At 56.9% G+C, this 23028-nt stretch overlaps 2 protein-coding genes across 6 annotated transcripts in view; both read left to right on the forward strand.

The window, feature by feature from the left end:
• Positions 1-8168: 8168 nt before the first annotated feature.
• Positions 8169-20922, forward strand: LOC135993194 (maestro heat-like repeat-containing protein family member 7). The gene is made up of 26 exons (XM_065642859.1): positions 8169-8582; positions 9279-9463; positions 9871-9989; positions 10138-10229; positions 10394-10537; positions 10892-10971; positions 11239-11350; positions 11475-11561; positions 12089-12193; positions 12534-12675; positions 12957-13060; positions 13523-13672; positions 13867-14021; positions 14148-14289; positions 14430-14608; positions 14697-14834; positions 15025-15139; positions 15407-15544; positions 16101-16289; positions 16739-16894; positions 17114-17215; positions 17545-17647; positions 17895-17948; positions 18205-18313; positions 19347-19518; positions 20860-20922. The coding sequence occupies exons 1-26, from the start codon at positions 8169-8171 to the stop codon at positions 20920-20922; spliced, it is 3549 nt and encodes a 1182-aa protein (XP_065498931.1).
• Positions 20903-23028, forward strand: part of POC1A (POC1 centriolar protein A) — a 56477-nt gene continuing 54351 nt past the window's right edge. For 3 of the 5 annotated variants that reach the window (XM_065642437.1, XM_065642438.1, XM_065642440.1), the window contains exons 1-2: positions 20903-20996; positions 22591-22675. In XM_065642437.1, coding sequence (XP_065498509.1) covers positions 20979-20996; positions 22591-22675 — 103 coding nt within the window. In that variant the 5' untranslated portion in view covers positions 20903-20978. Of the gene's footprint in view, positions 21059-21448; positions 21505-22046; positions 22122-22590; positions 22676-23028 lie in introns of those variants that run through there. The other 2 variants (XM_065642439.1, XM_065642441.1) reach the window with 2 other exon arrangements.

Raw genomic sequence — 23028 nt, forward strand, 5'->3', positions numbered from 1 at the left:
GGCAGCAGCCCTTGCCATGGCCGTGCCAATGCCACCCCACAGCCAAAGCCCAACAGCCCCACATTGTCACCCTGCACCTGTGTTACCAATGCTGTGGCTGCCGGCAACAGTGCTGAACCCAGTGTGGCACATGGTGGAGAGAGCAGAGATAGTCACTACAGAGTGAACACAGCCTAAAAGCATCGGAAAGAAATAGGGTCTAATAGAGTTTGTAAGAAATAGAGTCTAATAGAGTTAGTAATTAATGGGGTCAAATAGAGTTGGTAATAAACTGTTTGGACAATAAACCTTTTGCAGTTGTCCCGTCCTGTTTGGACAGTGGAAAACACTGTTACATAGTTCTGCAGCTTTAATGTTCCTACTTGTCCTTTAGTGGTCTTGGCAAGACCAGAAGTCCCAGCACAAGCATGCACTGGGTCGTGGTAGTGCCAAGAGCTCCTGTTGACACTGCAAGAAGAGCAGCCAGGTGCCTCTTTCTCTGAGGATGAGATGTTGGAAGGGGAAATGATCTGTGCCACGAAGGAACTGGTTTGGGTGGTGGGCAGTGGATTGCGCCACCTCTCCAGTTCTGTCTGCCTCGAACTAGCTTGGAAATGGAAAGGACCACTCTCCCCTCATGCAGTTAAATTCACTGCCGAAGGGTCTGACTTTAGTAGCCCTACAAGGTTGTTCAGAGAGGAGCAGGAAGCTGCAGGGAGGTGGTTAATGCTGGTTTGAGCTAGAGGTGGTCTGAATTTTTGCAAACAGATGGATCTTTCCCTTCAGCATGTAAAGGCAGCAAAAGCAACAGATACTTGGTTTTGGTCTGTGGTTGGTCCTGGTTGTGTTGATCTGCCATTCCCCTCTGCAGCATGCAGGATTGGTTTGGGAAGGAGAGTAGGTGGCCACCCTGGGTCTTCAGGAGGCACAAGGCCACTAGCAGCGTAGAGCTTTAGAAGAAGGACCAGAGGTCTTGTGCTTGCCTGTGCTGACCAAACCCAGTGCTGTCAACAGGAGTTTCTCTAGAAAGCTTTACATCCTCCTGCCCACTCTGCTCTCAGCATGGCTGGATGTGGATCCCCTGTAACACTTTGCCTGGAAAGTCGATACCCTTTAGCAGGGGCAGACTGCTAGGCTCCTCTAATCTGCAGAGTGAGGACCCAGATTTTGGATATGTTGGGACAAAGATTTTCAACAAGATTATGGGCTTAAAAATTAAGGTGAATTGTGATCCAGCCCAGTGATCAATGTTGATTGGAAGCTAGCCAAATGGAGCAAGATGGAGGCCTTGAAGCACGCTCCTCGAGTACTGTTCAGGCTGCTAATACCATTGCGGTTTATCAGGTGGGTGGTGCTGGACTGTGCAGCATTAACCCCTCTGGCCAGGCCTGTGCCAGGCTCTGTGCGGCAATGTCCCTGCCAGGTGTGGACGCTGGGAACATGCCCCATGAGTGTCCCAAAGGTCTCAGCCTCACTCCTGTGAACTCGGTTAGCATTTTCCTAGTACCAGTCTCCGTGCACTTTGGGTTCTGAGTTGACGCAACCATGAGTTCAGTGAAGTCTGAACTGTGCTCACCCCTGCAGTTAACAGCAGAGAAAGTTCAGGAATTAAAGCAGTCGCCTGCCTTTGGTCAGCAAGATCAGCAGAGAGACTCTGCATGCTTAGCAAGCACCTAAATGTCAATAAACAAAAATGCCTGTGGAGCCAAAGAGTTTGGGGCTGGCCTGTAATGTGGGGAAGAGAGGGCTTAATCATACTGCAGAAGGGGAAACCTATGGCCCAAAGAGGTGCATGTGTCCAGAAGGAACAGCTCCATGTCTGGGGCCAACTGTACTGGGAGATATTTTAAAGGTCTGTTTGATCTACATTCATGTAACAGATTTGACGATCTTACAGTGGCTTAAGACACTAGAACCAATGTAAGTTGTAAGAGACAGCTTCATAGATGCTCAGAAAGCTGCTGATGGGATTCTGGCTGGATCCAGCTCACCAGGATTTCTCACTCCTGAACCTTTCTCCTCTAAGCCAGTTCGGGAAGCTGCAGGCATGTATGAGCTCCTTTCTCTCTACCACTCTTGGATGGCTGAAGAGCTGTAGAGCTCACACAGGGAGCAGCAGTGTATTCCTCTGGCACCCAGGATATGTCCTGGTGTCAGTATGTCTCTGTCCCCTTGTCACCCTTCCCCTCACCACTTCAGCTATATGGATGAGCAATGAATGCTATTCAAATCACCTGCAAAGGCAAGGCAGCAAATAAAATACAGTATCGCAATTAGTGGGGCACTTTCTGGCTCTCTGCCTAGCAGATGCTTTGGATCTGAAAGAGACAGATGTTCCCTTGGCCTGAGCAGCTCCAGAGCCTGGACTCTGCTGACCCTTTGCTTTATGACAGCGGTGCACCCCTGGATGCTGAGTGTGGAGGAGGGTGATGGGCCCCCCAGCTCGGTCAGCCTTTTCCAGTTGTTGCTATAATCAGCTCACGTCACCTTTCTCCCTCTTTTCAAGGTTCTGATAACAGCACTAGGACAGCCAGGTGACCTTTGGCTGAGCTTCCTCTTGAAACCCTGGTGACTTTTGCTTCATGGCCCAGTTGTTACGCAGCAGTAAAGATTCCTTCTGATAGCAGTAAGGTCTGCTCCTCTCGTTTTTCCCCTCTTACTCACACAGGATCAAAGCTTTCTGAATTTGCTTGAACAAATTTGCATTTAGGTCAGTGAGAGATTTACTTGAGGAAAATATTTTTTTTCCTGTCTTAACTCCATAAGAAAGGAAAATAAGCACAAAGGCAGGTGGGAGAAGAAAATTGTGGGCTATAAATAAATGGGTTTGGTACACATGGGAGGACAAAGTAATTAGTAAGAGAGAAAATCATTGATGTGGCAGCAAGCTACATCTTCAGCTGATGTGAAGCTGCATCTCCCCATGGAAGCAATAGGATCAAGTCATTGTCATCAGCTGAGCTCCTTGGTGGACCTGGTCCCTTCTGTGGTGCCTGAGCTGACTGCAGCTGCCTCCTTCCACAGCAGCAATGAGGGACGTAGGGAGAGCAAGTGCCTGGACTACACTGATCTTCACCTGCAATTCCTGGCTCCTTGTAGCTGTGTGCCAAATCCCTGCTGTGCTCTCTGGGTGGAGAGTGGGAACAACAGGGTGGCTGTCCCATCCCAGCCTGTTGGGTTGACAGCTGCCAAAGTACTGCAGGGTTGGTTGCTCAAGGCCTCCATCTCTAGGTCATATTGGGATGGGACACAAAACAGCTGTGGAAGACCCATGCTGGGATCATGGTGGTCATGGAGACAGGATGACCTTGTTCTGAGAGTGCTGCTAGTGACTGGGAGAGCTGGGTGCGGTTGCTGGTTCCATCTTAGCTTGTCACGCTGCCTTGACCAACTCATCTCTTTGTGCTTCCTTTGTAGATGGCATATAACTTCTTCTCACTCATTAAGAACCTCAGCTTTTCCAGGAAAACCATCTCATGGTAGCTTTCTGAAGCCTAGCACAGTCCCCCAGTTGTTGTATTCTTAAAAGTGCAAAATTACGTATAGAAACTGGCGTGCTCAGCGGTTTAAATATTAACAGGACACTCGAGAACTGGTAAACATTCAATTTAGTTGCTAAAGTTAGATGCACTCACTCTAGAGAGAAGTTCAGGGCTTTCTGAATTGGGCTTGAAGTCAAAGGTGAGCTGTAATTTCATGCAAGAATGACCGACCTGAACTCTGGGTGGGTGTGATGCTGTGCAGCAGCTTTGCTGCCCGGTGTGGCTGCACGCTGCCTTGTGGTGTGCAGGGACGCAGCCCTGGCAGGGCTGGCAACGCCAGGCTCTGTCATTTCGGTAGAGGTGGCAGGTCCTGGGGCTTCTGGTCTCTTCCTGTTCACACAAATAACGCCAGGGAAGGACTTGCTGAGAATGACTATATGATGTCTAGGTCACGAGCTGGGAAGTGGCATTTGAAAGAGGCTTGCTCAACGCTTTTTTCGCCCAGAGTTATGGTATTCATAATAAAGAAGCTAGCTAGTTTGGCGTGATTCATCTTTAATGAAATCATGCTGCATTTAATCCCATTTTCCTGCTTATTTCTCTGTCTAGAAAACTGCAGGCTGGAAGAGGCCTGTGCCTGCCCTCAGGCGGACATCTGAAGAAAAGCTGCGGCTCTCCTTAAGAAAGCAAATGTTTCTTAACCCTGTATGAGGCAACTTTTCGGTTAAAGATATCCATCCTAAAAAAGGAAAAAAGCTATAAAAGACAAAAATATACATTTAAACAACTACATGACCAGTTGTTTTCTGAGAATTGGAGAGCTTGATTGCTTGGGCTGATTCACATTAGGGAAAAATTTTTGGTTTTTTGCTCTTGATTAGGAGTAGGAGAAAAATCATTTCCAGTCCAACTGCAGCACAGCTTGAAATGTGTCTTGTAAAAGTCCTTTTGCTTGGTTGTGCCCTGGGAAGCGCCATGTTAGAGCCTAACACCATAACAGGCAGTTTTCAACAGCAAAACCAGACCTCTGTAATTTGGAAGTGGTTTGTTAACGCTGGAATGAAAGCCAGTGTGTTCCCTGTGTGTTAAATGAAACTGCCAGTTCCTTAATAACTGGAGAAAATTCCAGTTCATTTTTAACCCAATTTTACGTAGCAGAATGAGCTCCCTCCAAAACAAACCTAGGTTTTAGGTCTGAAGTGTGTGCTCTGCATTTATGAACAAAGCAGGAGTGATTTAGATAAAGTGAACTGGAACATCTCCTGCCCAGAGGATGAGGAGGAAGGAACACAATGTTTGACAGTCTGAAAAGGAGCCTGTAAAATACAGGCAGGAGAATTACATGCAGTTCTGCTCCTCTTGGACTTCAGCACAAAGTTAGGAAGCACATCGCCTGCTGATGTGATAAGAGCTGTGCTGGGGAGAGGCATAACGGGATGAAAAAAGCCATTTTGGCAGCAGCGCGGGCAATGTGCTATGTTATGAAAATTTGCAACTGGCCTGTGCTGACCGAGGAGAGAGGCCAGGATGCAAAGTCTAAAATTGCGAGGACAAGTAGTTATTCATGCACATGAGGTGTCCCAGCCAATTCAGGGCACCCCAAATGTGGTTTTACACCGGGATCTTACACCCTTCAGGCATTCAGGTACAACACAAATTGACTAATCACTTAATCATAGGAAAACTTTGCAAATCAGCTCTATTTGTGCAATATTCTTGCTGCTTGTCTCTTGATCCAGATATTCCTGCAGTCACAGAATCACAGAATGTCAGGGATTGGAAGGAACCTTGAAAGATCATCTAGTCCAATCCCCCCGCCAGAGCAGGAACACCCAGATGAGGTTACACAGGTATGTGTCCAGGTAGGTTTTTCTCCAGAGAAGACGACTCCACAACCTCCCTGGGCAGCCTGTTCCAGTGTTCTGTCACCCTCACCGTGAAGAAGTTTCTTCTTATATTAAAGTGGAACCTCCTGTGTTCCAGCTTGCACCCATTGCCCCTTGTCTTACCATTGGTTCTCACCGAGAAGCGCCTGGCTCCATCGTCCTTACGCTCACCCTTTCCATATTAATAACCATTAATGAGGCCACCCCTCAGTCTCCTCCAAGCTATAGAGACACAGCTCCCTCAACCTTTCCTCATAAGGGCTGCTCCACTCCCTTCATCATCTTCGTGGCTCCGGTGTTTCCCACCATCTGAGGAACCTGCACTGCCTCGGGCTGACGTGGTCAAGCCCGGGATCTACAAAGCTACCGACGCTCTGGCTCCAGCAGCATTGTCCTTTCCATGTCCCCAGCAGCATGGGCAGCTCTGCCTCCTGCCCGCACCACCCATCCCCACCGGCCCTGCAACCGCTGCTGCCCAGGGACGTCAGAAGTCAGAGGAGCAATGGTAAAAGATGACACCACAAAACTAAGCCCTCTGTGGAGCCGTTGCCTTTGAGCAATCTCCAGATAGGAGAGCGGCGCAGCCGGCAGCCCCTCCAGGGTGCTCCGGGTGGCATGGTGACACTCTTGGCTGCTTTTCCCTCGGGAAGCACGCTGGTCACCTGTCATTGCCGCATCATTGACCAATCACTGACTGTGCTGGGTTGACTGAGATAGGGTTAACTTCCACGGGTAGCTGGGGGGTTGACACAGCCAGGAGACTGACCCAAAACTAGCCAAGGTGTATTCTGTACCACATAAGGTCACACTCAGTTATAAAGGATGATCCCCATCTCTGTCATCTACAGGCTCAGACGGTGGTGGAGAATCAAAGAAGCCAAAACCAGCATCTGCATCATCCCCCTGAAGCAGAGGGTTGCAGCCCCCAGCCCCAAAGCCCCCGATGGTTCTAGGCCCTGGAGCCATGTCATTAAATCCTGTTTCTGGAGCTGCGCCCCGTGTCCTTTGTGCAACGACCTTCCTGTGGCCGGCAGGACATGAGCAGAGGGTGTTGTGTGGCCCCCCAAACCTGCTGGTCCCTGTATCATGATGTGGGTCTGCCCTCTGCGAGGGTCTGCCGCCTTCCCTCACATTCAGCCAGACCTGAGCTCTGGAAGAGTCCTTTTTTTAAAAAAACAAACCCACTTTATTTACATAAATTACCAAAAAAAAAAAAAAAAAATCATATTCTTGCTCACAGAAAAATCTACTCTTAAAAACTTGGGCTCAAATACTTAGGTCCTGTTACTCACACCTAGCCCCCCAACAAATCCCCGGCCCGGGCTCTGCAGGGGCTGGCGGGGCAGTGGGCGTTTGCCCCGGTCCTGCCCTGTCTCCCACGAAGGGGTGAGAAGCACTACAGCCAGCGAGGGGAGGGATGGAGGGGGCTTGGGCCCAGCCCAGCAGCGCTCAACAGCTTTCCTGGGGCCGAAAACGAGGAGGAAAAGGTGAAACTGTGCAAAGCGCTGGGGGAAGGGTGACGTGGCACGGCGGGGTGATGGGAAAGTGGGTGCGTGATGGGGTGAGGGCAGTGGGTGGGTGATGTGGCAGGGGCATGGGCAGCGTGTGCTGGCACAGGGCTTGGTGTGAGCAAAGCCTGAATTGGGAGGTGGCTCGGTGAGAGGGGCAGGTTGTGCACCATGGCCAAGTGCCAGGGGCAGGGGACGAGCACCAGGGCTCAGTGCGGGTGCGGGGGGGACGGGATTTGCACCAGGGCTCAGTGCAAGGACAAGGTGGGGGGCTTGCACCACAGCTCGGTGCAGGGAACAGGGAACGTGCACTACAGCTCGGTGCAAGGGACGTGTGATGTGTGCTACAGCTCAGGGCAAAGGCTGGGAGGACACTCACCATGGCTCAGTGCAGGTGACTTAGAGGGACATGCACCGTGGCTCGGTGCGGGTGATGGGGAGACATTCACCATGGCTCAGTGCAAGGGACAAGGGGGATGTTCACCACAGCTCAGTGCAGGGGATTGTGGCCCAGGGCTTAGTGCAGGGGACGTGTAATGTGGCTCAGTGTAAGGGCAGGGTGAAACCCCATCTCCACCTCTGGACTCACCATCAAAATTAACATTGACCATAAAGTCCTTGTAGAACATCTTGCCATTGATGGGCTTCATGGTGTCGCAGAGCTTGGTGGTGTTGGGGCACAGCACCTGGTGCGTGTTGTAGAGAGAGTGAGCCATGGCACAGACTGCATTGACCATGAATGTGACCTTGGGCTCCGGCTCAAACTTGCCTGTCTTGAGGGAATAGCGGCGGCTGGAGCTGCGTTAACCATCCCTCCACAGGTGCGCAGGGCAGCGGGAATCAGGGAGTCATTTTTGTGGGGAAAAACCCTCAGGATCATCCGTTGCAGCCGTTACCCATCCAACCGCTAACCCAGCTCTGGCACTCACTGCTGTCCATTAGAGCCTCGTCTGCGCGTCTGTTCAACCCCTCCAGGGCTGGTGACTCCAGCCCTGCCCTGGGCAGCTGTTCCGCTTGTATTTATTACAGCCGGGAACCTTCCCCCCCCTGCCCCCTTTCTGGGCATATGAGCCCTGCATGGCAAGTGTGAAGTTCCAGGAAACGTGGTGCTTGTTGCACATTGTACCGCAAAAGTTATAGTTCCCTAAAGACTTAACGGCCTCCTCCTTCAATGTCCCTGTCACCTCAGCCTCCTGTTCTCCAGGCTGAACCCCCCCAGGTCCCTCAGCTGCTCCCATCACACCTGTGCTCCAGACCCTTCCCCAGCTCCATTGCCCTTCTCTGGACTCGCTCCAGCACCTCAAGGTCTTGCCATGAGGGGCCCAAAACTGACCCCAGGATTCGAGGTGCAGCCCGACCAGCGTCGAGTATGGGGGGACGATTACTGGCCTGGGCCTGCTGGTCGTACTGTTTCTGCTACGAGCCAGGATGCTGTTGGCCCTTTTGGCCACCTGGGCACACGCTGGCTCATGTTCGGACAGCTGTCGATCAACACTCAAGTGCAGGACCTGGCACTTGGCCTTGTTGAACCTCATACAATTGGCCTTGGCTCATCCAGCCAGCCGGCCCAGCTCCCTCTGAAGAGCCTTCCTACCCTCCAGCAGATCAACACTCCCGCCCAATTTGGTGTCACCTGCAAACTTTCTGAGGGTGCGCTCGATCCCTTTGTCCAGATCATTGATAAAGAGATTGAACAGAACAGTGTCAAAGGGTTTATTGAAGTCCAGGTAGACAATACCACAGCCTTTCCCTCATCCAATACCTGGGTCACCTTGTCATAGAAGGAGATCAGGCCGGTCAAGCAGGACCTGCCTTTCATAAACCCATGCTGACTGGGCCTGATCTCTTGGTGGTGCTGTATGTGCTCCATGATGGCACTCAGGATGATCTGCTACGTGACCTTCATAGAATCATAGAACAGTTGGGGTTGGAAGGGACCTTCAGAGCTCATCTAGTCCAACCCCCTGCCATGAGCAGGGACATCTCCACCCACATCAGGTTGCTCAGAGCCCCGTCCAGCCTGGCCTTGAATGTCTCCAGGGATGGGGCATCTGCCACATCTCTGGACCAGTATTTTACCGCCCTCATTGGAAAAAATGTCTTCCTCATGTCCAGCCTGAATGTCCCCTCCTTTAGTTTAAAACCATCACCCCTTGTCCTGTCGTAACAGGTCCTGCTAAAAAGTCTGTTCCCATCCTTCTGATAGGCTCCTTTTAAGTACTGAAAAGCCACAGTAAGTTCCCTCGCAGGCTGAACCACCCCAACTCTCTCAGCTTGTCCTCACAGAAGAGTTGGTCCAGCCCTCTGATCATTTTTGCCATGCCAGAGGGGGTTGTGTTCCCCCTGCTCCCTGCCTTGGTGCCACCCCATTGTTTGTGGACTCCTCCTGTGTGACACCACAACCGTAACCGGGGAACCAACAGGGACCAAAAGGTTCCAGCCGGAACTGCCGACCACCACACTGGTGGTTCCCTGCGAGAGTGGCTGAGCGCACGGAGATCGCCTGGCGTCCCTGTGTGCCCACCAGCCTTCGAGCGAGAGGAGCCGCACGGGCCTTGTCCCGAGCCTTGTGTGGAAGAAAGAAGAGTCTCAGTGTGCCTGACGTGCTGTGGGCTGCGCTCTGCACCAGCCCCACAGCAGGTGGGGGTGGCAGCAGGCCCAGGCAGTGAGGGGACAGGGGACACAGGGGTCCCTGTGACAAGGCGGGCGCCCCCAGTACACATGAACCCCAGCCCAGAGTGGGAGGAGGAGGAAGAGGGAGTCAGTCCTGTCCCCCAGGGCAAGGAGGGCTCCTGGGAAGAGGGGGGCTGGGGGACTTGGTGGGGTGACATTGGGACACTGTGTGGCACCCCGTGTCACCCAGCCCTGGCTCCACAGTGCCTGGGAGGATGGTGTTGGAACAGGGTGGGAGTGAGAAGCCCCCCCGAATGCAGCCGCCTCTGCCTCACTGCCCTGGCAGGGCAGCCCTGTGTGGTGTGGGGTGCCCCTCACCGCTTTCCTCCCTCCCTCCCGTAGGATGGCGGAGAGATCCCCCAACACCCCCAGTCTGGCCTGCGTGAAGCCCAGCGAGACCCGAGCTCCCAGGTCCAGTCCCAAGCCCGAAGACTCAGGCGAGGTGCAGCCGCTGCCGGCGGGTGAGTGTGCAGGCGCTGCAGGCAGGGGCTGCCCGCCCTGCGCTGTCCCAGCACAGGGGACACCAGTGTCCCAGCCTTGAGCCAGGGCTGGTGGCATCCCTGGGAGCTGGGCAGAGGGCTCAGCTGTTCCCCCCTGCCTGCCCCGCAGCCGCGCCTGCTGTCTCTGGGCCCACCTCGGCTGTGCCCAGGAAGGAAGACCCCCTGGACACCATCCGAGCCTTCCTCAACAACCGACCAAAGGTATCTGGGGCCATTTCTACGAGGCTGCACCCATGTCTCCTGGCTGATCTTTCTGCCCTCGTCCCGTGCTCACAAGGTGCCAAGGGCTGTGCTGGGCCCTCCTCAACTGTTTCTCCTCCCTGATCCTGTTTGTCCTGTCCATCTGCACCTTCCCTGGCTGGCAGCAAGAGGACCAGAAGATGAAGTTCCTGGACTCCATTATATCTGCCTGCAACACCATCAGCAAAAGCAACAGCATGTGCACCATGAAATCCATGGCATGGGCCATGCTGTACTTCTGCCAGGAGGAGATGGTGGAGATGATTGTGGTGAGGGGACTGGCAGCGGCACAGCCCTGGGGGCGGGAGCGGGCTCGGCCAGGCCGGGGGGTGGATGAGCACTGCTCCGGGTCTCCATCTCTGGAGGTGCTCCAAAGCCACCTGGGTGGCCTGGCTGGAGCCAGGGCTTGGAGCCAAGGACGTTTGCAGGTCCCTTGGCCAGTGCATGTGGCTCTGAGGTGGGCACAGCCCTTCCCACCATGGGGCTTGGGACCACTGGGTGCTGGGTGGGGAGGGGGTGCCTGGATGGGGGCTCCCAGGCTCTGCCAGCCCCGCAAGCTCTTGCTGGGTGAGGGAGACTGCCCCATCGCAACCCAACTCATCCCACCCTGCTCTGGTCCTCAGGAGCTGGTGCGAGAGGAGCCCCCTGACCAGCTGAGCATGGCGGTGCGGCAGCAAGCCATGTTGGCCATCTCCTCCATGAGGTACCTGCCCCAGGCCCCAGCTTCGTCTCCCCAGTGCTGGGTGGCCCCAATGGCACCAGTCCCAGGTGGGGGAGATCCCCAGTCCTGGGTCCAAGAGGGAGGCAAACAGCAGGGCAGGGGGTTCCGCAGGGTTTTGCCCCGGAAGGCGAGTGTCAGTGTCATGGGAGGCTGAGATGCCCCTCGCAGCACGGGGATCAGGCCAGGTCTCCAACCCCGGTGTCCGCCTCCCCCTTGCCGGGTCTGAAGAGCACCTCTCTGTCCCTGCAGCAAAGTGAAGCTGCTTCTGCAGGAGGACAAGAGCAGCCTCCTCCAAGTCTGCTTCAGCAGCATCTTCTGCCTGCCTCCAGAGGAGGCCACCGAGGAGTCTGTCTGCGCCCAGGTATGCCATGGGGTGAACCATGGGGAGCTTTCCAAGCCTCAGGCCCCTTCCTGGGCACTGCATGGCCACAGCCGGCCCCCACCAGGCTGCCAGGACTGCCCCCAAGACTCTGTCCCCCTTGCAGACCCTGGCCACGATGGACAACATGCTGAAAGCGCTGGTGTCCAGTGCTGGCAACTTCGGCTTCCAGGAGCTGCAGAACATCTTGGAGGTTTGACCTTGGCACAGGACCCCCATGGGCAGTGACCCCTTGCTTGAGCGGTGCCCCCTCAGCACCTGGTGCAAGGACAGAGGCAGGAAACATCCCTCCTTCCCCGCCATGCCTCCCCCACCAGCCGCCTGCCTCCTGGCTGCTGCCAGAGCCCCTTCTCCTCGTGCCCCAGCCCACCACAGGTGGACCTGCCTGTGTGGCAAGGGGAGCCCAGCCCTGGGGCTTTCACTCTCTGGCTCCACCATGGGCCATATCCCAGAGCCCTGACCACAGGTTCCTAGGGAGGTGGTCACCCCAAAGCCTCGGGGTCCTTGGGTGGGGGTGCAGGGACGTTTTTTCAGGGTGAAGTGGAAGGCAGCAGAGGCAGCAGCAGGACGCAGTGACCTGCCTGGCCACAGCAGGTTGTTGCAAGGGGCAAGAAGGACACGTGCCCCATGCCATGCACTGCCCCACAGCAAGCCGGGCCGTGACGTGCTGTGCCATGCCACCTCCCTGGCACAGCAGCAGCTTTTCTCCTCCTCTCCTAGCTCCTGCTGCCCTTCGCCATTTCCCAGACAACAGAGGTGCAGGAGAGGGCTATGGCACAGATTGCCAGTCTGGTTGAATTCATCAGCACCCATCCCCTGATACAGGTACCGAGCTCCTGCTCTGGGCAGCCCCAGTCCCCCATCCCTGTGCCCCTGAGCCCCAGCACATCTCAGGGAAGCTGGGCACCCTGTCGGCAGGAGGTCAGGAGTGGGGGGCTTTGCCCTGCCCCTGTCCTCTGCGCGCTCTCTGCCAGAGCAGGGCAGGGCTGCCCCAGGCACAGGCAGCAACCTGGCTCCGGCAGCCCTGCCTTGCTCTGGGCTGCTGCTTGGCTGCCCTGGGAGCAGCGGGGGCTCAGCTGCTGCCCGGGTTCACCTTGTGCCCGCACTACCTCTCTTCCCCCAAATATGCCACTGCTCCATCCAACGGAAATCGCTGCCGCATCAGTGCTCCGACGCACAGCAATTTCCCATGCTGGGGAGGCTGGTGGGGCACCTCACCCTCTGCTGCACCTGCAAGAACCAGAGGACCTGTGAGGAGGCTGCACGAGCTCTCTTTCACCTGCATGAATTCATCCTGGCACAGAAATGTAAGAGAAATGTCAGGCTGGGTCCACCCCCAGGCACAGGCAGCCAGGGGCCGCTCTCCTTGCTGAGAGAAAGCCTGATCAAACCTGCCTGCCTGCAGCCTGAAAAGCCATTTTCCCTCGCCCTGGCTTGCCATAGCCCCAGACCCTCCCTGGGTGTCTGCTCCCCAGATGTGTCTGGGTGCCCTCTTTTCTTTGCCAGCGACTTTTCTGCCCAATGCTTTCAGACTGCACCTCCAGCTCTGCACCCCCTCTCTGAGCACCCTGCTTTTGCTCCTCCACAGGCAGGTGGCCTGAGTTGGATAATTCAGAGCAGCAGCAGCACCTGGAGCGCTGGCAAGAGAGACATTCCCACCAGCTAAACAGCTATGCCAGAGAAAGCTTTAAGGTAAGAAGTGCCTTCAGCTCCTGGCCAGGGGCATCAGCGTGAGTGAAGGGACATCTGACACGAGGAAAAAACTTTTTATAATGAGGGTGGTACAATATTGGAACAGCTTGCCCAGAGAGCTGGTGGCTGCCCCATCCCTGGAGACGTTCAAGGCCACCTGATCTGGGTGAAGATGTCCCAGCTCATGGCAGGGGGTTGGACTAGATGAGCTGCGAAGGTCCCTTCCAACCCAAACTATTCTATGATTCTATGATGCATGGGCATGAGGGGGGCTCACTCTGTTCCTGAGCAGGGGCTAGGCAAAGGCCCGCAGCAAGCTTGGCTTCCCTGTGGGACCCTGACCCCAGCCTTGGTCTCCTCCCCAGTGCAGCCCGGCTGTGCGTCCCACTCTCACTGCACAGCCAAGATGGTCTGGGTGACGTTCCAGGTGACAAATCTCCCCTCCTCTTCTTCATCCTGCAGCTTTTTACAAAATACCTCAAGCCCTCTAGCCGGGCAAACACCATTCTCATAACCATCAAGCACATGACAAGCCCAAGTGACTACAGCACCAGCCTGGCTGCCTACATGCTGGAAACCCTTGTGAGCGGCTCTGCCTTCTACCCGGGGCAGGTGAGTAGCCCATGGGTGGCACGACCAACGCTCCAGCCCACTGGGGGATGGTTCCTCCCCCGGCTCCACGCCTGGCTAGTGCATCTCAAGCTGTCAGACTGCAATGGGAACAGAAGCAGCTCCCAGCGGGAACTGGGGAAATAGCCATGCTTGCCCTGCTGACAGCTCTGCTCCCACCCATGTCTCTCCTCCAGGTGCAGAACATCGTGGAGGCCATTTACAGGACCCTGCCCTCCATCACAGAAGAGCTGGCCTGCAACAGCATCAACAGAGCCCTGCAGAGCCTGATGGACAAGCACCCCAGAGACGTGGTGGCCAGCCTGCTGCAGTGCTCCCCAACGTGCACCCAGTACGGGGCCCTCCAGCCCTTGGGGCGCCTCTCACACTGGGAGAGGGGCCTCAAGACCCTCCCGAGGGACTTCAGCCCAGCCATCCTCTAGAGCATCCCCGCTGACATAGCCCCACGTCCCCACAGTGTTGCCGTGGCCATGTGGAAGGTGATAGTCTCTGAGCCCCAGACTGCAAAGAAGGTGCTGCAGGACCTGCTCTACATGCTGAGGAGCATGTCACGGCGCAAGATCACCGTCTCGGATGACCCGGGCATCCTCTCCCTGGCTGTGGGTTGCTGGATGGGGCCTCGCTGACCTCCAGGGCTGCTCCCAGCTCTCTGGGGCCCCTGCTCCCCTTCCCTGCCCACCTCAAGTCTTGACTTCCCCGTGGGCACAAGGACATCTCGGTGTCTGGGTGTCTTCTGCAGGCAGCACGGATGATAAGCAAGATCCTCCCAGAGCCCACCTTCCAGGCTGAGGCCCAGGAGATTTTTCCCCAGCTTTTCCTGGCACTGCTTTGCCAAGTGTCGTTCGCCAGGGAGCTGACACGCAAGGAGGTGCAGATCTTTTGGGTGGAGGACCCAGAGGGTCTGCTCAGTCCCATCAGGTGCTGCATCCCTGTCCTCCCGTCCTTGCCAGCCACCCGGATCCAAGCCGGGGGTCCTGCCGCGAGCTGGGCATTTCTCCTTGTGCAGGTCTGCGGTGCAGGTCTTGAGGATGCTGCTCTGCAGCGTGGGCTTGGAGAGCCAGGTGCTGGCCATCGAGGCGCAGGGTGGCTGGGATGCCCTGCTCAGCAACCAGGGCCACCTCCTGGGCATGGGCATTGTAGCCAGGTGAGAGCCCCTTCTCCCCACTCCTGGAGGACCGGGCATCCCGTGCCACCCCATCCCTAGGGATTGATGGCAGGGGGGTCCCCACTGCTTGGAGAAACTGCCGCAGACTGGTGATGTCCAGCCTGGTGCAAACCCCAAAGAGATGTGCCCGGCTGGCTCAGGCCTGACGGTGCCTCCTTCCCCCTGCCAGGGAGATGATGAATATCGAAAAAACCCTGCTCTCCAAGATCTTCTGCCATCTGGCAGAGCTCCTCAGTGTGCAGTACTCTGACTGGGAGATGGTGGCCATGGTCTTCTTTGTTGAGGTGAGCCTAATGTCACCGCTCCAAGCTTCCTCGGACACTTGGCTCTCCCATGCCCACCACTGACTGGGGAGCTGGGCTGGCGGGCGGGCTCCAGTTGCTACCACGCAGGAGCAGGCAAGCAAGCGGTGCGGTGCGGTGTGGGGCATGGAGGTTCTCCACAAGCCCTGCTGCCTCCGTACAGGCTGGGCCTTGCTCCGGCACCCTCACCCTGAGCTGGGGGTCAGAGCCAGCACCGCACCACGCCAGCTCCTGCTGCCTGTGTTGCAGATGCTGGACTGCTCTGACCTCACAGAAGACCTGGACTGTGCACTGACAATCTTCCCCAAGTGCCTGCAGAGCAAGTGCCTGGGGATGCCCAGCCTGGTGCTCAGGGGAATCTTCAAGCTCATGGCGAAGCCCAGCATGGTGAGGAGGGGACAGCAGTCCAGGGTGGAACAGTGGGTGACACAGTGGCTGGTGCTTTTCTGGGCATGGGGAGCTGTGCTGGCTGCTGCCAGCTCTCCCGCCTGCCCAGCCCTTCGCCCTGCAAGGAGAGAGGCATCAGTGCCTGCAGGAACAGGCTCCTGCTGCCAGCACGTCCCAGCAGGGGTGTGAGCGTGGGTTCTGCAGAGCCTGGCCAGGGGATGCTGAGCTGCGGGGTGAAATGCAGCAGCTGTGGCGGGGGCTGCTGGCAGCTCAGGCAGCTTTCCAGGCAGTGCCGGTTGCCCAGCAGCCTGGCCAGGAGGTCTGGTGGAGAAGGGGGCAGCCGAGGGGCTGGCAAGGAGCCAGTGCCATCCGTCCTTCCCCTCTGCACCCTGCTCTTCCCACCGCCATGCCGGTGAGCCCTGCCTGACGGGACCTTACCCTCAGAACCCACGTTGCCTGCTGAGAAGCCAGCAGGAAGGCCGGTGCTTGCGGAGAGGGCTTTCCCCCATGCAATTGGTTGCTGCTTCACAAAAAGGAGGTGGCGTGTCTCACACAGGCAAAGAAAACCCTCGTCCTGCTGCCACACGTCGCAGAGCTGCTGCAGGATGCTGACAACAATGCTGCCAGTGATGACAGTGCCATGGCCCTGTCTGTGCTCAGCAACATGCTGCAGACGCTGGAGGGGACGGCGAGCAGCCTCACTGCCCTGCAGCTGGCTCCCAAGCTCCGGCCGCTCTTTGACGACGTAAGGCTGGGGCAGAGCCCCGTGCCTCCTCCTCGGGTCACTGCGTTCCTGCCTCCCACCACAGCCCCTGTGCTGCGCAGGGGGATGCTTTGCTCCACAGCCCCCAGACCTCACTGCTGCCCTTGGCGGCTCCGTGCTGCATCCCAAACCCCCAACGTGGACTCATGCCGGCTTCGCCTCCCTTCCGCATGGGGACAGTGGTGGCAGATAACGGCAGGCACGCTGAGCCCCACTGACGCGCACCCTGCCCCGGCAGCATCCCCCAGCCCGCCCCACAGGGTCTCCCTCAACCCCAGGGTACCCAGCCCGCCCTGGGCAGACCTGCATGCCGCAGTTCCCTCCCTTTTGGAGCAGGGCTGCCTGCGGCCGTTTTGGCGATGTTCATCTCCATGTCAGCCCCTTGCTCGCCATGGGCTTGGGGCTGAGGTCTTCCTTCCCTTCTGCCCCAGGAGTCAGTCATCGTGCGGGAGCTCTCCATCCAGCTCTTCCAAAACACAATGGAGCTCGTGGTGGGAGCTGAAAAGAAGACGATGAAACAGGAGGTGTGGGACAGCCTGGTGCCACTGCTCTTTCGCCTGCACGACCAGGACAGGAACGTGGCCCAGGTGGGATTCCCAACCTGGCTGGTCCTTTGGGCAGGGCAAGGATGGCATTGCACCCTTCCAATGTGTGTCACCATAAGGTCTAGCTGCATCTGGCAGCATCAATCCCCAGCTGGTGCGTCTTCCCTGCACAGGCTGGGACAGGCTCTGAGGCCTGCCAAGTGGGGGGACACAGGGTTGCGTGCCCCCGGTGGTGACGGTGGCATCTCTGCTGCTTGCCAGGCTGCACAGGAAGCCCTCTGCTGTGCTGGCCAGTTCCTGGAGTGGGAAGAGCTGAAGAAGCTGGCCAAGACTGCACAGGCATGGAGGATCAGTGAGCTCCTGGTAAGCACAGTCCCAACGTCCCAGATCTGGCCCGGGCCAGCGCTGTCCCGTGTCCCATGCGAGGGACAGAGGGCTGTGCCCCCACGGCGACACGCACCCTCCCACAGCAAACTCTGCTCCAGGCTGTCCTCACCCCCAGGGTCCCAAAGGGGACCTGCAACCAAGATGACAACCCAGCGTCCCCAGGGAGCCCTCTGCTCCATCCAGACCCTGATGTCACACGCGGAGAGCTGGGAATGTCCTGCTGGGGGGAAGGAGGGCGGTCCTGGGTGAGGGTAGGGCCCGACCAGGGGCAGCTCAGCACCCACCTGGTGCCCTTCTCTCTCCAGCTGTCCAAGGAAAAGCGCAACTACAGGAACTACGTGCGCACGAGCCAGTTGTACTTGAAAAGCCCACAGGAGCCCCTGCGGCGGGAGGCTGTCAGGTTCATCGGTGAGCCATGAGCCTTGGGGTTCCTCCCTCTCCCGGGGTCCCCGTGTCCCTGCACAGGACCGATGGGCACCCGTTCACCCCCTCCCACCCCTGCCTGCACAGGTGGGGCTGGCAGGAGGCTCACCTCTTCCCTCTCCAATGCTGCACCCCGGGGTCAGCCCTCCCCGGGCAGCTGTGTGGCCAGGCGGGCTGGGCGGGGGGGATCCCCAACAGACAGCGGGGTCCCCAATGCGCTGTGTCCCCCCAGGGCTCATCAAACGGCAAACAAATGATCAGAAGGAGCAGGAGTACATCACAGAGAGTGAGTGAAGGCAGCGGGGAGGAGGAAGGAGCCCAGCGTGGAGCTCCCCGCCAAGCGTGGGCGATGGGGGCTCTCCTCCCGGCACGTTGATGGGAATACGGGTGTTTCTGGAGGGGGGGCTATTCCTGACCAGAAGCCTCCAGCCAAGCCACCCACCCCCTGGCTCCCTCCTGGCCCTGGGAGTCACAGGGTGTCATCTGCCCTGCCTGGAGGGGACACAGGACTGTCACCTCACCTCTGCTCTTTGTCCCCACAGTCCTTGAAGGGGCAATGAACGACAGCAGTGATCAGGTCTCCTCCCTAGCGACTCAGACAGCCGTCCTCCCTGCACGAGGAAGACTGCGCTTCTGGTTTCGCACACCACGGTTGAGCGCATGGCTGCCGAGAGCATGGCGGAGGCAGAGATGAAGCAGCAGCGCCAGCCCTGGGACTCTGCAGGCTGGAGTGTCTCTTCATCCTGAAATCACAGAATCATAGAATGTCCTCAGTTGGAAGGGACCCACAAGGATCACTGAGTCCAACTCCTGTCCCTGCACGTGACAACCCTGAATCTAACCTGAAAGAAGAGACCTCCGCCCCAGAGGAGCCAGCATCCTCCCGAGAGCAGCAGGACAGCCATTCTTCCCAGGGCAAAACCTCCCACACGCTGTCTTTGCTACAAAGCACCACCTGCTCTGCTGAGCTGTGAAACAGAGGAAAGGAAAAGCCCAAGGCAGAGCTGGAGCCCAAGGTGAAGCTGAAGCGTTCCCTCCAGGGCCATGCTGGGGTAAATCACTTTTTCTGTGTCCCACCATCTGAGGAACCTGCGCTGCCTCGGGCTGACGTGGTCAAGCCCGGGATCTACAAAGCTACCGACGCTCTGGCTCCAGCAGCATTGTCCCTTCCATGTCCCCAGCAGCATGGGCAGCTCTGCCTCCTGCCCGCACCACCCATCCTCACTGGCCCTGCAACCGCTGCTGCCCAGGGACGTCAGAAGTCAGAGGAGCAATGGTAAAAGATGACACCACAAAACTAAGCCGTCTGTGGAGCCGTCGCCTTTGAGCAATCTCCAGATAGGAGAGCGGCGCGGCCGGCAGCCCCTCCAGGATGCTCCGGGTGGCACGGTGACACTGTTGCCTGTTTCTCCCTCGGGAAGCGCGCTGGTCACCTGTCATTGCCACATCATTGACCCATCACTGACTGTGCTGGGTTGACTGAGATAGGGTTAACTTCCACGGGTAGCTGGGGGGTTGACACAGCCAGGAGACTGACCCAAAACTAGCCAAGGTGTATTCTGTACCACATAAGGTCACGCTCAGTTCTAAAGGGGGGACTGGCCCGGGGTGGGGGGGGGCTCTCTTTGCTGCTGGGGAGCAGGTCAGTCACAACTGGTTTTAGCTTCTTTAGTGTATACACCAGGACAGGTCCTCCTGCACCCACCCCTGGTGGAGCCAAGGACGGGTTCCTGGGACCCCGTGAAGGACACAAGATGGGACCGGAGGCCGTGCCCCGCGGCTGGGGCTGGCCGAGGGTCCCTGAGGAGCAGAACAAGCCGATTGTGGTTTGGGACCGTCACCACCACGCCGTGCCGGTGAGTGGGGGACACCGGCTGCGCTGCCTGTGGGGCCGAGTGTGAGGGGTCCTGGGGGGCAGAGCTCGGGGCCCTGGGGCTCTGCAGCAGGGGGTGGCCAGTCCCCGGGGCAAGGCGGGAGGGTCACGGGGGAACCATCGGCTGCTGAGAGCACGGCGGAGGCAAAGATGAAGCAGCAGCGCCAGCCCTGGGACTCTGCAGGCTGGAGTGTTTCTTCATCCTGAAATCACAGAATCATAGAATGTCCTCAGTTGGAAGGGACCCACAAGGATCATCGAGTCCAACTCCTGTCCCTGCATGTGACAACCCTGAATCTAACCTGAAAGAAGAGACCTCCGCCCCAGAGGAGCCGGCGCCCTCCTGAGAGCAGCAGGACAGCCATTCTTCCCAGGGCAAAACCTCCCACACGCTGTCTTTGCTACAAAGCACCACCTGCTCTGCTGAGCTGTGAAACAGAGGGAAGAAAAAACCCAAGCCAGAGCTGGAGCCCAAGGTGAAGCTGAAGCTGAAGCGTTCCCTCCAGGGAATCACAGAATCACAGAACGTCAGGGATTGGAAGGGACTTCAGAAGATCATCTAGTCCAAACCCCCTTCCAGTGTAGGAACACCCAGATGAGGTTACACAGGAAGGTGTCCAGGCAGGTTTTGAATGTCTCCAGAGAAGAAGACTCCACAACCTCCCTGGGCAGCCTGTTCCAGTGCTCTGTTACCCTCAGCGTGAAGAAGTTCCTTGTTATATTAAAGTGGAACCTCCTATGTTCCAGTTTGTACTTATTGCCCCTTGTCTTCAAGAGCCTGGCTCCATCCTCATGACACTCGCTCTTTACATATTTATAAACATTAATGAGGTCACCTCTCAGTCTCCTCCAAGCTGCAGAAACCCAGCTCTGGGTGAGTTTCACAGCTGTGTGGAGGGGCTGGGCCGTGGGATTTATCTCCGTGATCTGGGAGTGTCCTTTGTCCCTCAGAAAGCTCTGAGCTCCCACAGCACGGGCCTCACACACAGGGCCTGTAGCTTTTCTGCAGCAGGAACGATAACATTCTCCAGTACAATGTCATCATCTCTGTAAATTGCAGTGTATAACGTGAGCTACTATATATTTACAAAGCTCATACACCTTCGTACTGTAGAGACAGTGAGGGAAGACGTTGGTGACACCGCTGAGCACCCTGGGGGCCAGCTCACTAGCACGGCACAACCCGTCAGGCACCTTCCCTACGCTCCCATCCGGGCTGGCTGCACAGCCCGACCGGCAGGAGGCGCAGGAGGAGGATGAAGGTGAGGTCAGGCCCTGGTTCCAGCTCCCGGGCCTGTAATGGCGTCTCCGCCTCAGTGCGCAGGCCCAGCCGCGGCCGGAAGTGTCCCCGCCCGCCCCTTCCGGCTCGGCGCCGCGGCCCCTTTAAGGGCGGAACCGTTGCTGCGGCGCGCGCGAAGCGAATTGAGGCGCGCGGGAGGTGTCATGGCTGCCGGCTGCCTGGTGAGGGGCGGCCGGGCCGGGTCGGGTCGGAGGCGGCCCGGGCGCCTGGCGGGGCGCTGGAGGTGGGGCCGTGGCCTCTGGGGTCGGGGGTTTGTTGGGGGCCCTGGCAGCGGGAGGAGGGTGGTGCCCGGGGACCCTGGGCTTGGGGTTGGGGGGGGGGGCCCTGGAGCTTGGCGGGGAGGGGAGAGCAGGTCGGGCCTGGGGCGGTTTCATAGAATGTCCAACTCCTGTCCCTGCACAGGACAACCCCACAGTTCACCCCGTGTGTCTGAGGGTGTTGTCCAGTCTCTTCTTGAACACTGTCAGGTTGGGGCTGTGACACCTCCCTGGGGAGCCTGTTCCAGTGTCCAGCACCCTCTGGGTGAAGAACCTTTTCCTCATGTCCAACCTGAACCTCTCCAGCACATCTTCCTGCCATTCCCTTGACTTTTGTCATTGGTCACTAAAGAGAAGAGTTTGGCTCCTATTGTTTCTCCTCCCCTAGTGAGGAAGCTGTAACCGTGATGAGGTCTCATCTTAGCTTCTTCTTCTCCAGGCTGCTCTGGTGCTGCTGGGGCTGGGCTGTGCAGGGGGAGGCCTGGGGGGTGGTGGGAGCAGCTCTGGGTCTCAGGGACGCTTAGTGCTGGGCTGTTCAGCAGGGGCAGGCCCGGGCTGTGAGTGGCCTCATGCAGCTGGGACTGGGGAGGAACTTGGGGCAGCCCTGGGCCTTGGAGGGGTGCTGCTACAGCTGGGGTTGGTCTGCATCTGGGGGCAGCTCTAGGGTGGTGCAGGTCAGGAGAGTTCTGGATCTGGGGCGGGCTGGTGCTGGCTGTTGTGGGGGGAGGTCAGGCCTGTTCTTTTGGGGGTGAGTGCTTGTTTGAGCAGCTGGGGCTGCAGTCAGGCCCCGAGTTGGGGCAGGCTGTGGTGGGGGTTGCCAGGGAGGCAGAGGCTGTGTGTGTAAGAGCAGATATTGGAGGTTGATCAGCCTGTTCTGGCACCTGGGCAATTTTCATATGTTGCAGCCTTTTGTAACGGTTCTCTCAGTGTTTTGTTTGTTTTCCCTGACTTCAGGCTTTGTTGGGCCTTTGCAGCAAGGTGCTGTGTAGGAATATGCTGTGTTTTCTAGACAGAAGGGAAAGGTAGTGGGTGAGTCTGTTTTGCTGCAGTTCTGATTCTAGCTGTTTCAACAGGTGTGTTAACTCTTGCAAATTTGTCCCTTCTGTGCAAACAGTGGCCTCTTGGCTACCCCTGGGCTGAGATGAGCAGCTGTCAGGGCAAAGTTGAGCCTAAGTGCCTGCTCAGGTGGACATCAACATGGCTGATTTGTTCCAAAGTCAGCTTTGGGCTCTCTGCACCAGCAGTCTGTTGTACAAATGCATTGATGATTTGAGCAAGTCACCTGAGATCCAGGGGGGGTTATCAGCTTGGATAATTTGCCCATTTTAAAGTTTGTCAATACATTTGAAATATGCAATGTGTTGCATGGTGTTCTTATCTCTACTCAACTTCTTATGGGATTGATATGTGACTTGGTTCACTTGTCATTGCAATAAAATTATTTTATTGTGCAAAGATGGTTCTTAATCTATATTGTCTGAACATTATTGTCTTCTAGGAAGATCCATCCCTGGAGAGACACTTGAAAGGCCACAGAGATGCTGTCACTAGTGTGGACTTCAGTCTCAATAAGAAACAACTGGGTAAATTGTCTCTGTTTTTTGATGGCCAGGTGATAAAGAACGAGCTTCTCTTCTTTAGTTAAGTGGAGGGAACAGTGGAGGTGCTGAGCTCTACAGGAGTAAAGAACTTGTTTTCATGATGAAGAGATTTTGGAGAATTTCAGGGTGAGCGTTTCTATGTGCTCTGAAAAAAATCCTGTTGTTGAACCACAGGCATGGCACCACAAATTGCCTTTAGCCTTGGGCTTCTGAGAAAAGAATGGAAGAGGACAAAGGCACTCTCCAAAGACAAGAAAGAAGAGAAAGGGCTGGAGGGAAACTCCAGAGGGCAAGGACAACTAACAGGAAGGTAGCTGTCCTGCAGGACAGATGCT

The sequence above is a fragment of the Caloenas nicobarica genome, chromosome 11 (assembly GCF_036013445.1).
Source record: "Caloenas nicobarica isolate bCalNic1 chromosome 11, bCalNic1.hap1, whole genome shotgun sequence".
NCBI classification, from domain to species: domain Eukaryota; kingdom Metazoa; phylum Chordata; class Aves; order Columbiformes; family Columbidae; genus Caloenas; species Caloenas nicobarica.

Bases quoted from the DNA above. Each gene is read 5' to 3' on its own strand.
- LOC135993194 (XM_065642859.1), top strand. From the start codon at position 8,169: ATGAGGGGCCCAAAACTGACCCCAGGATTCGAGGTGCAGCCCGACCAG. The intron at 14,290-14,429 runs GTGGGTTGCTGG...TGTCTTCTGCAG, and splicing joins CGGGCATCCTCTCCCTGGCT to GCAGCACGGATGATAAGCAA. The intron at 14,609-14,696 runs GTGCTGCATCCC...CTCCTTGTGCAG, and splicing joins GGTCTGCTCAGTCCCATCAG to GTCTGCGGTGCAGGTCTTGA.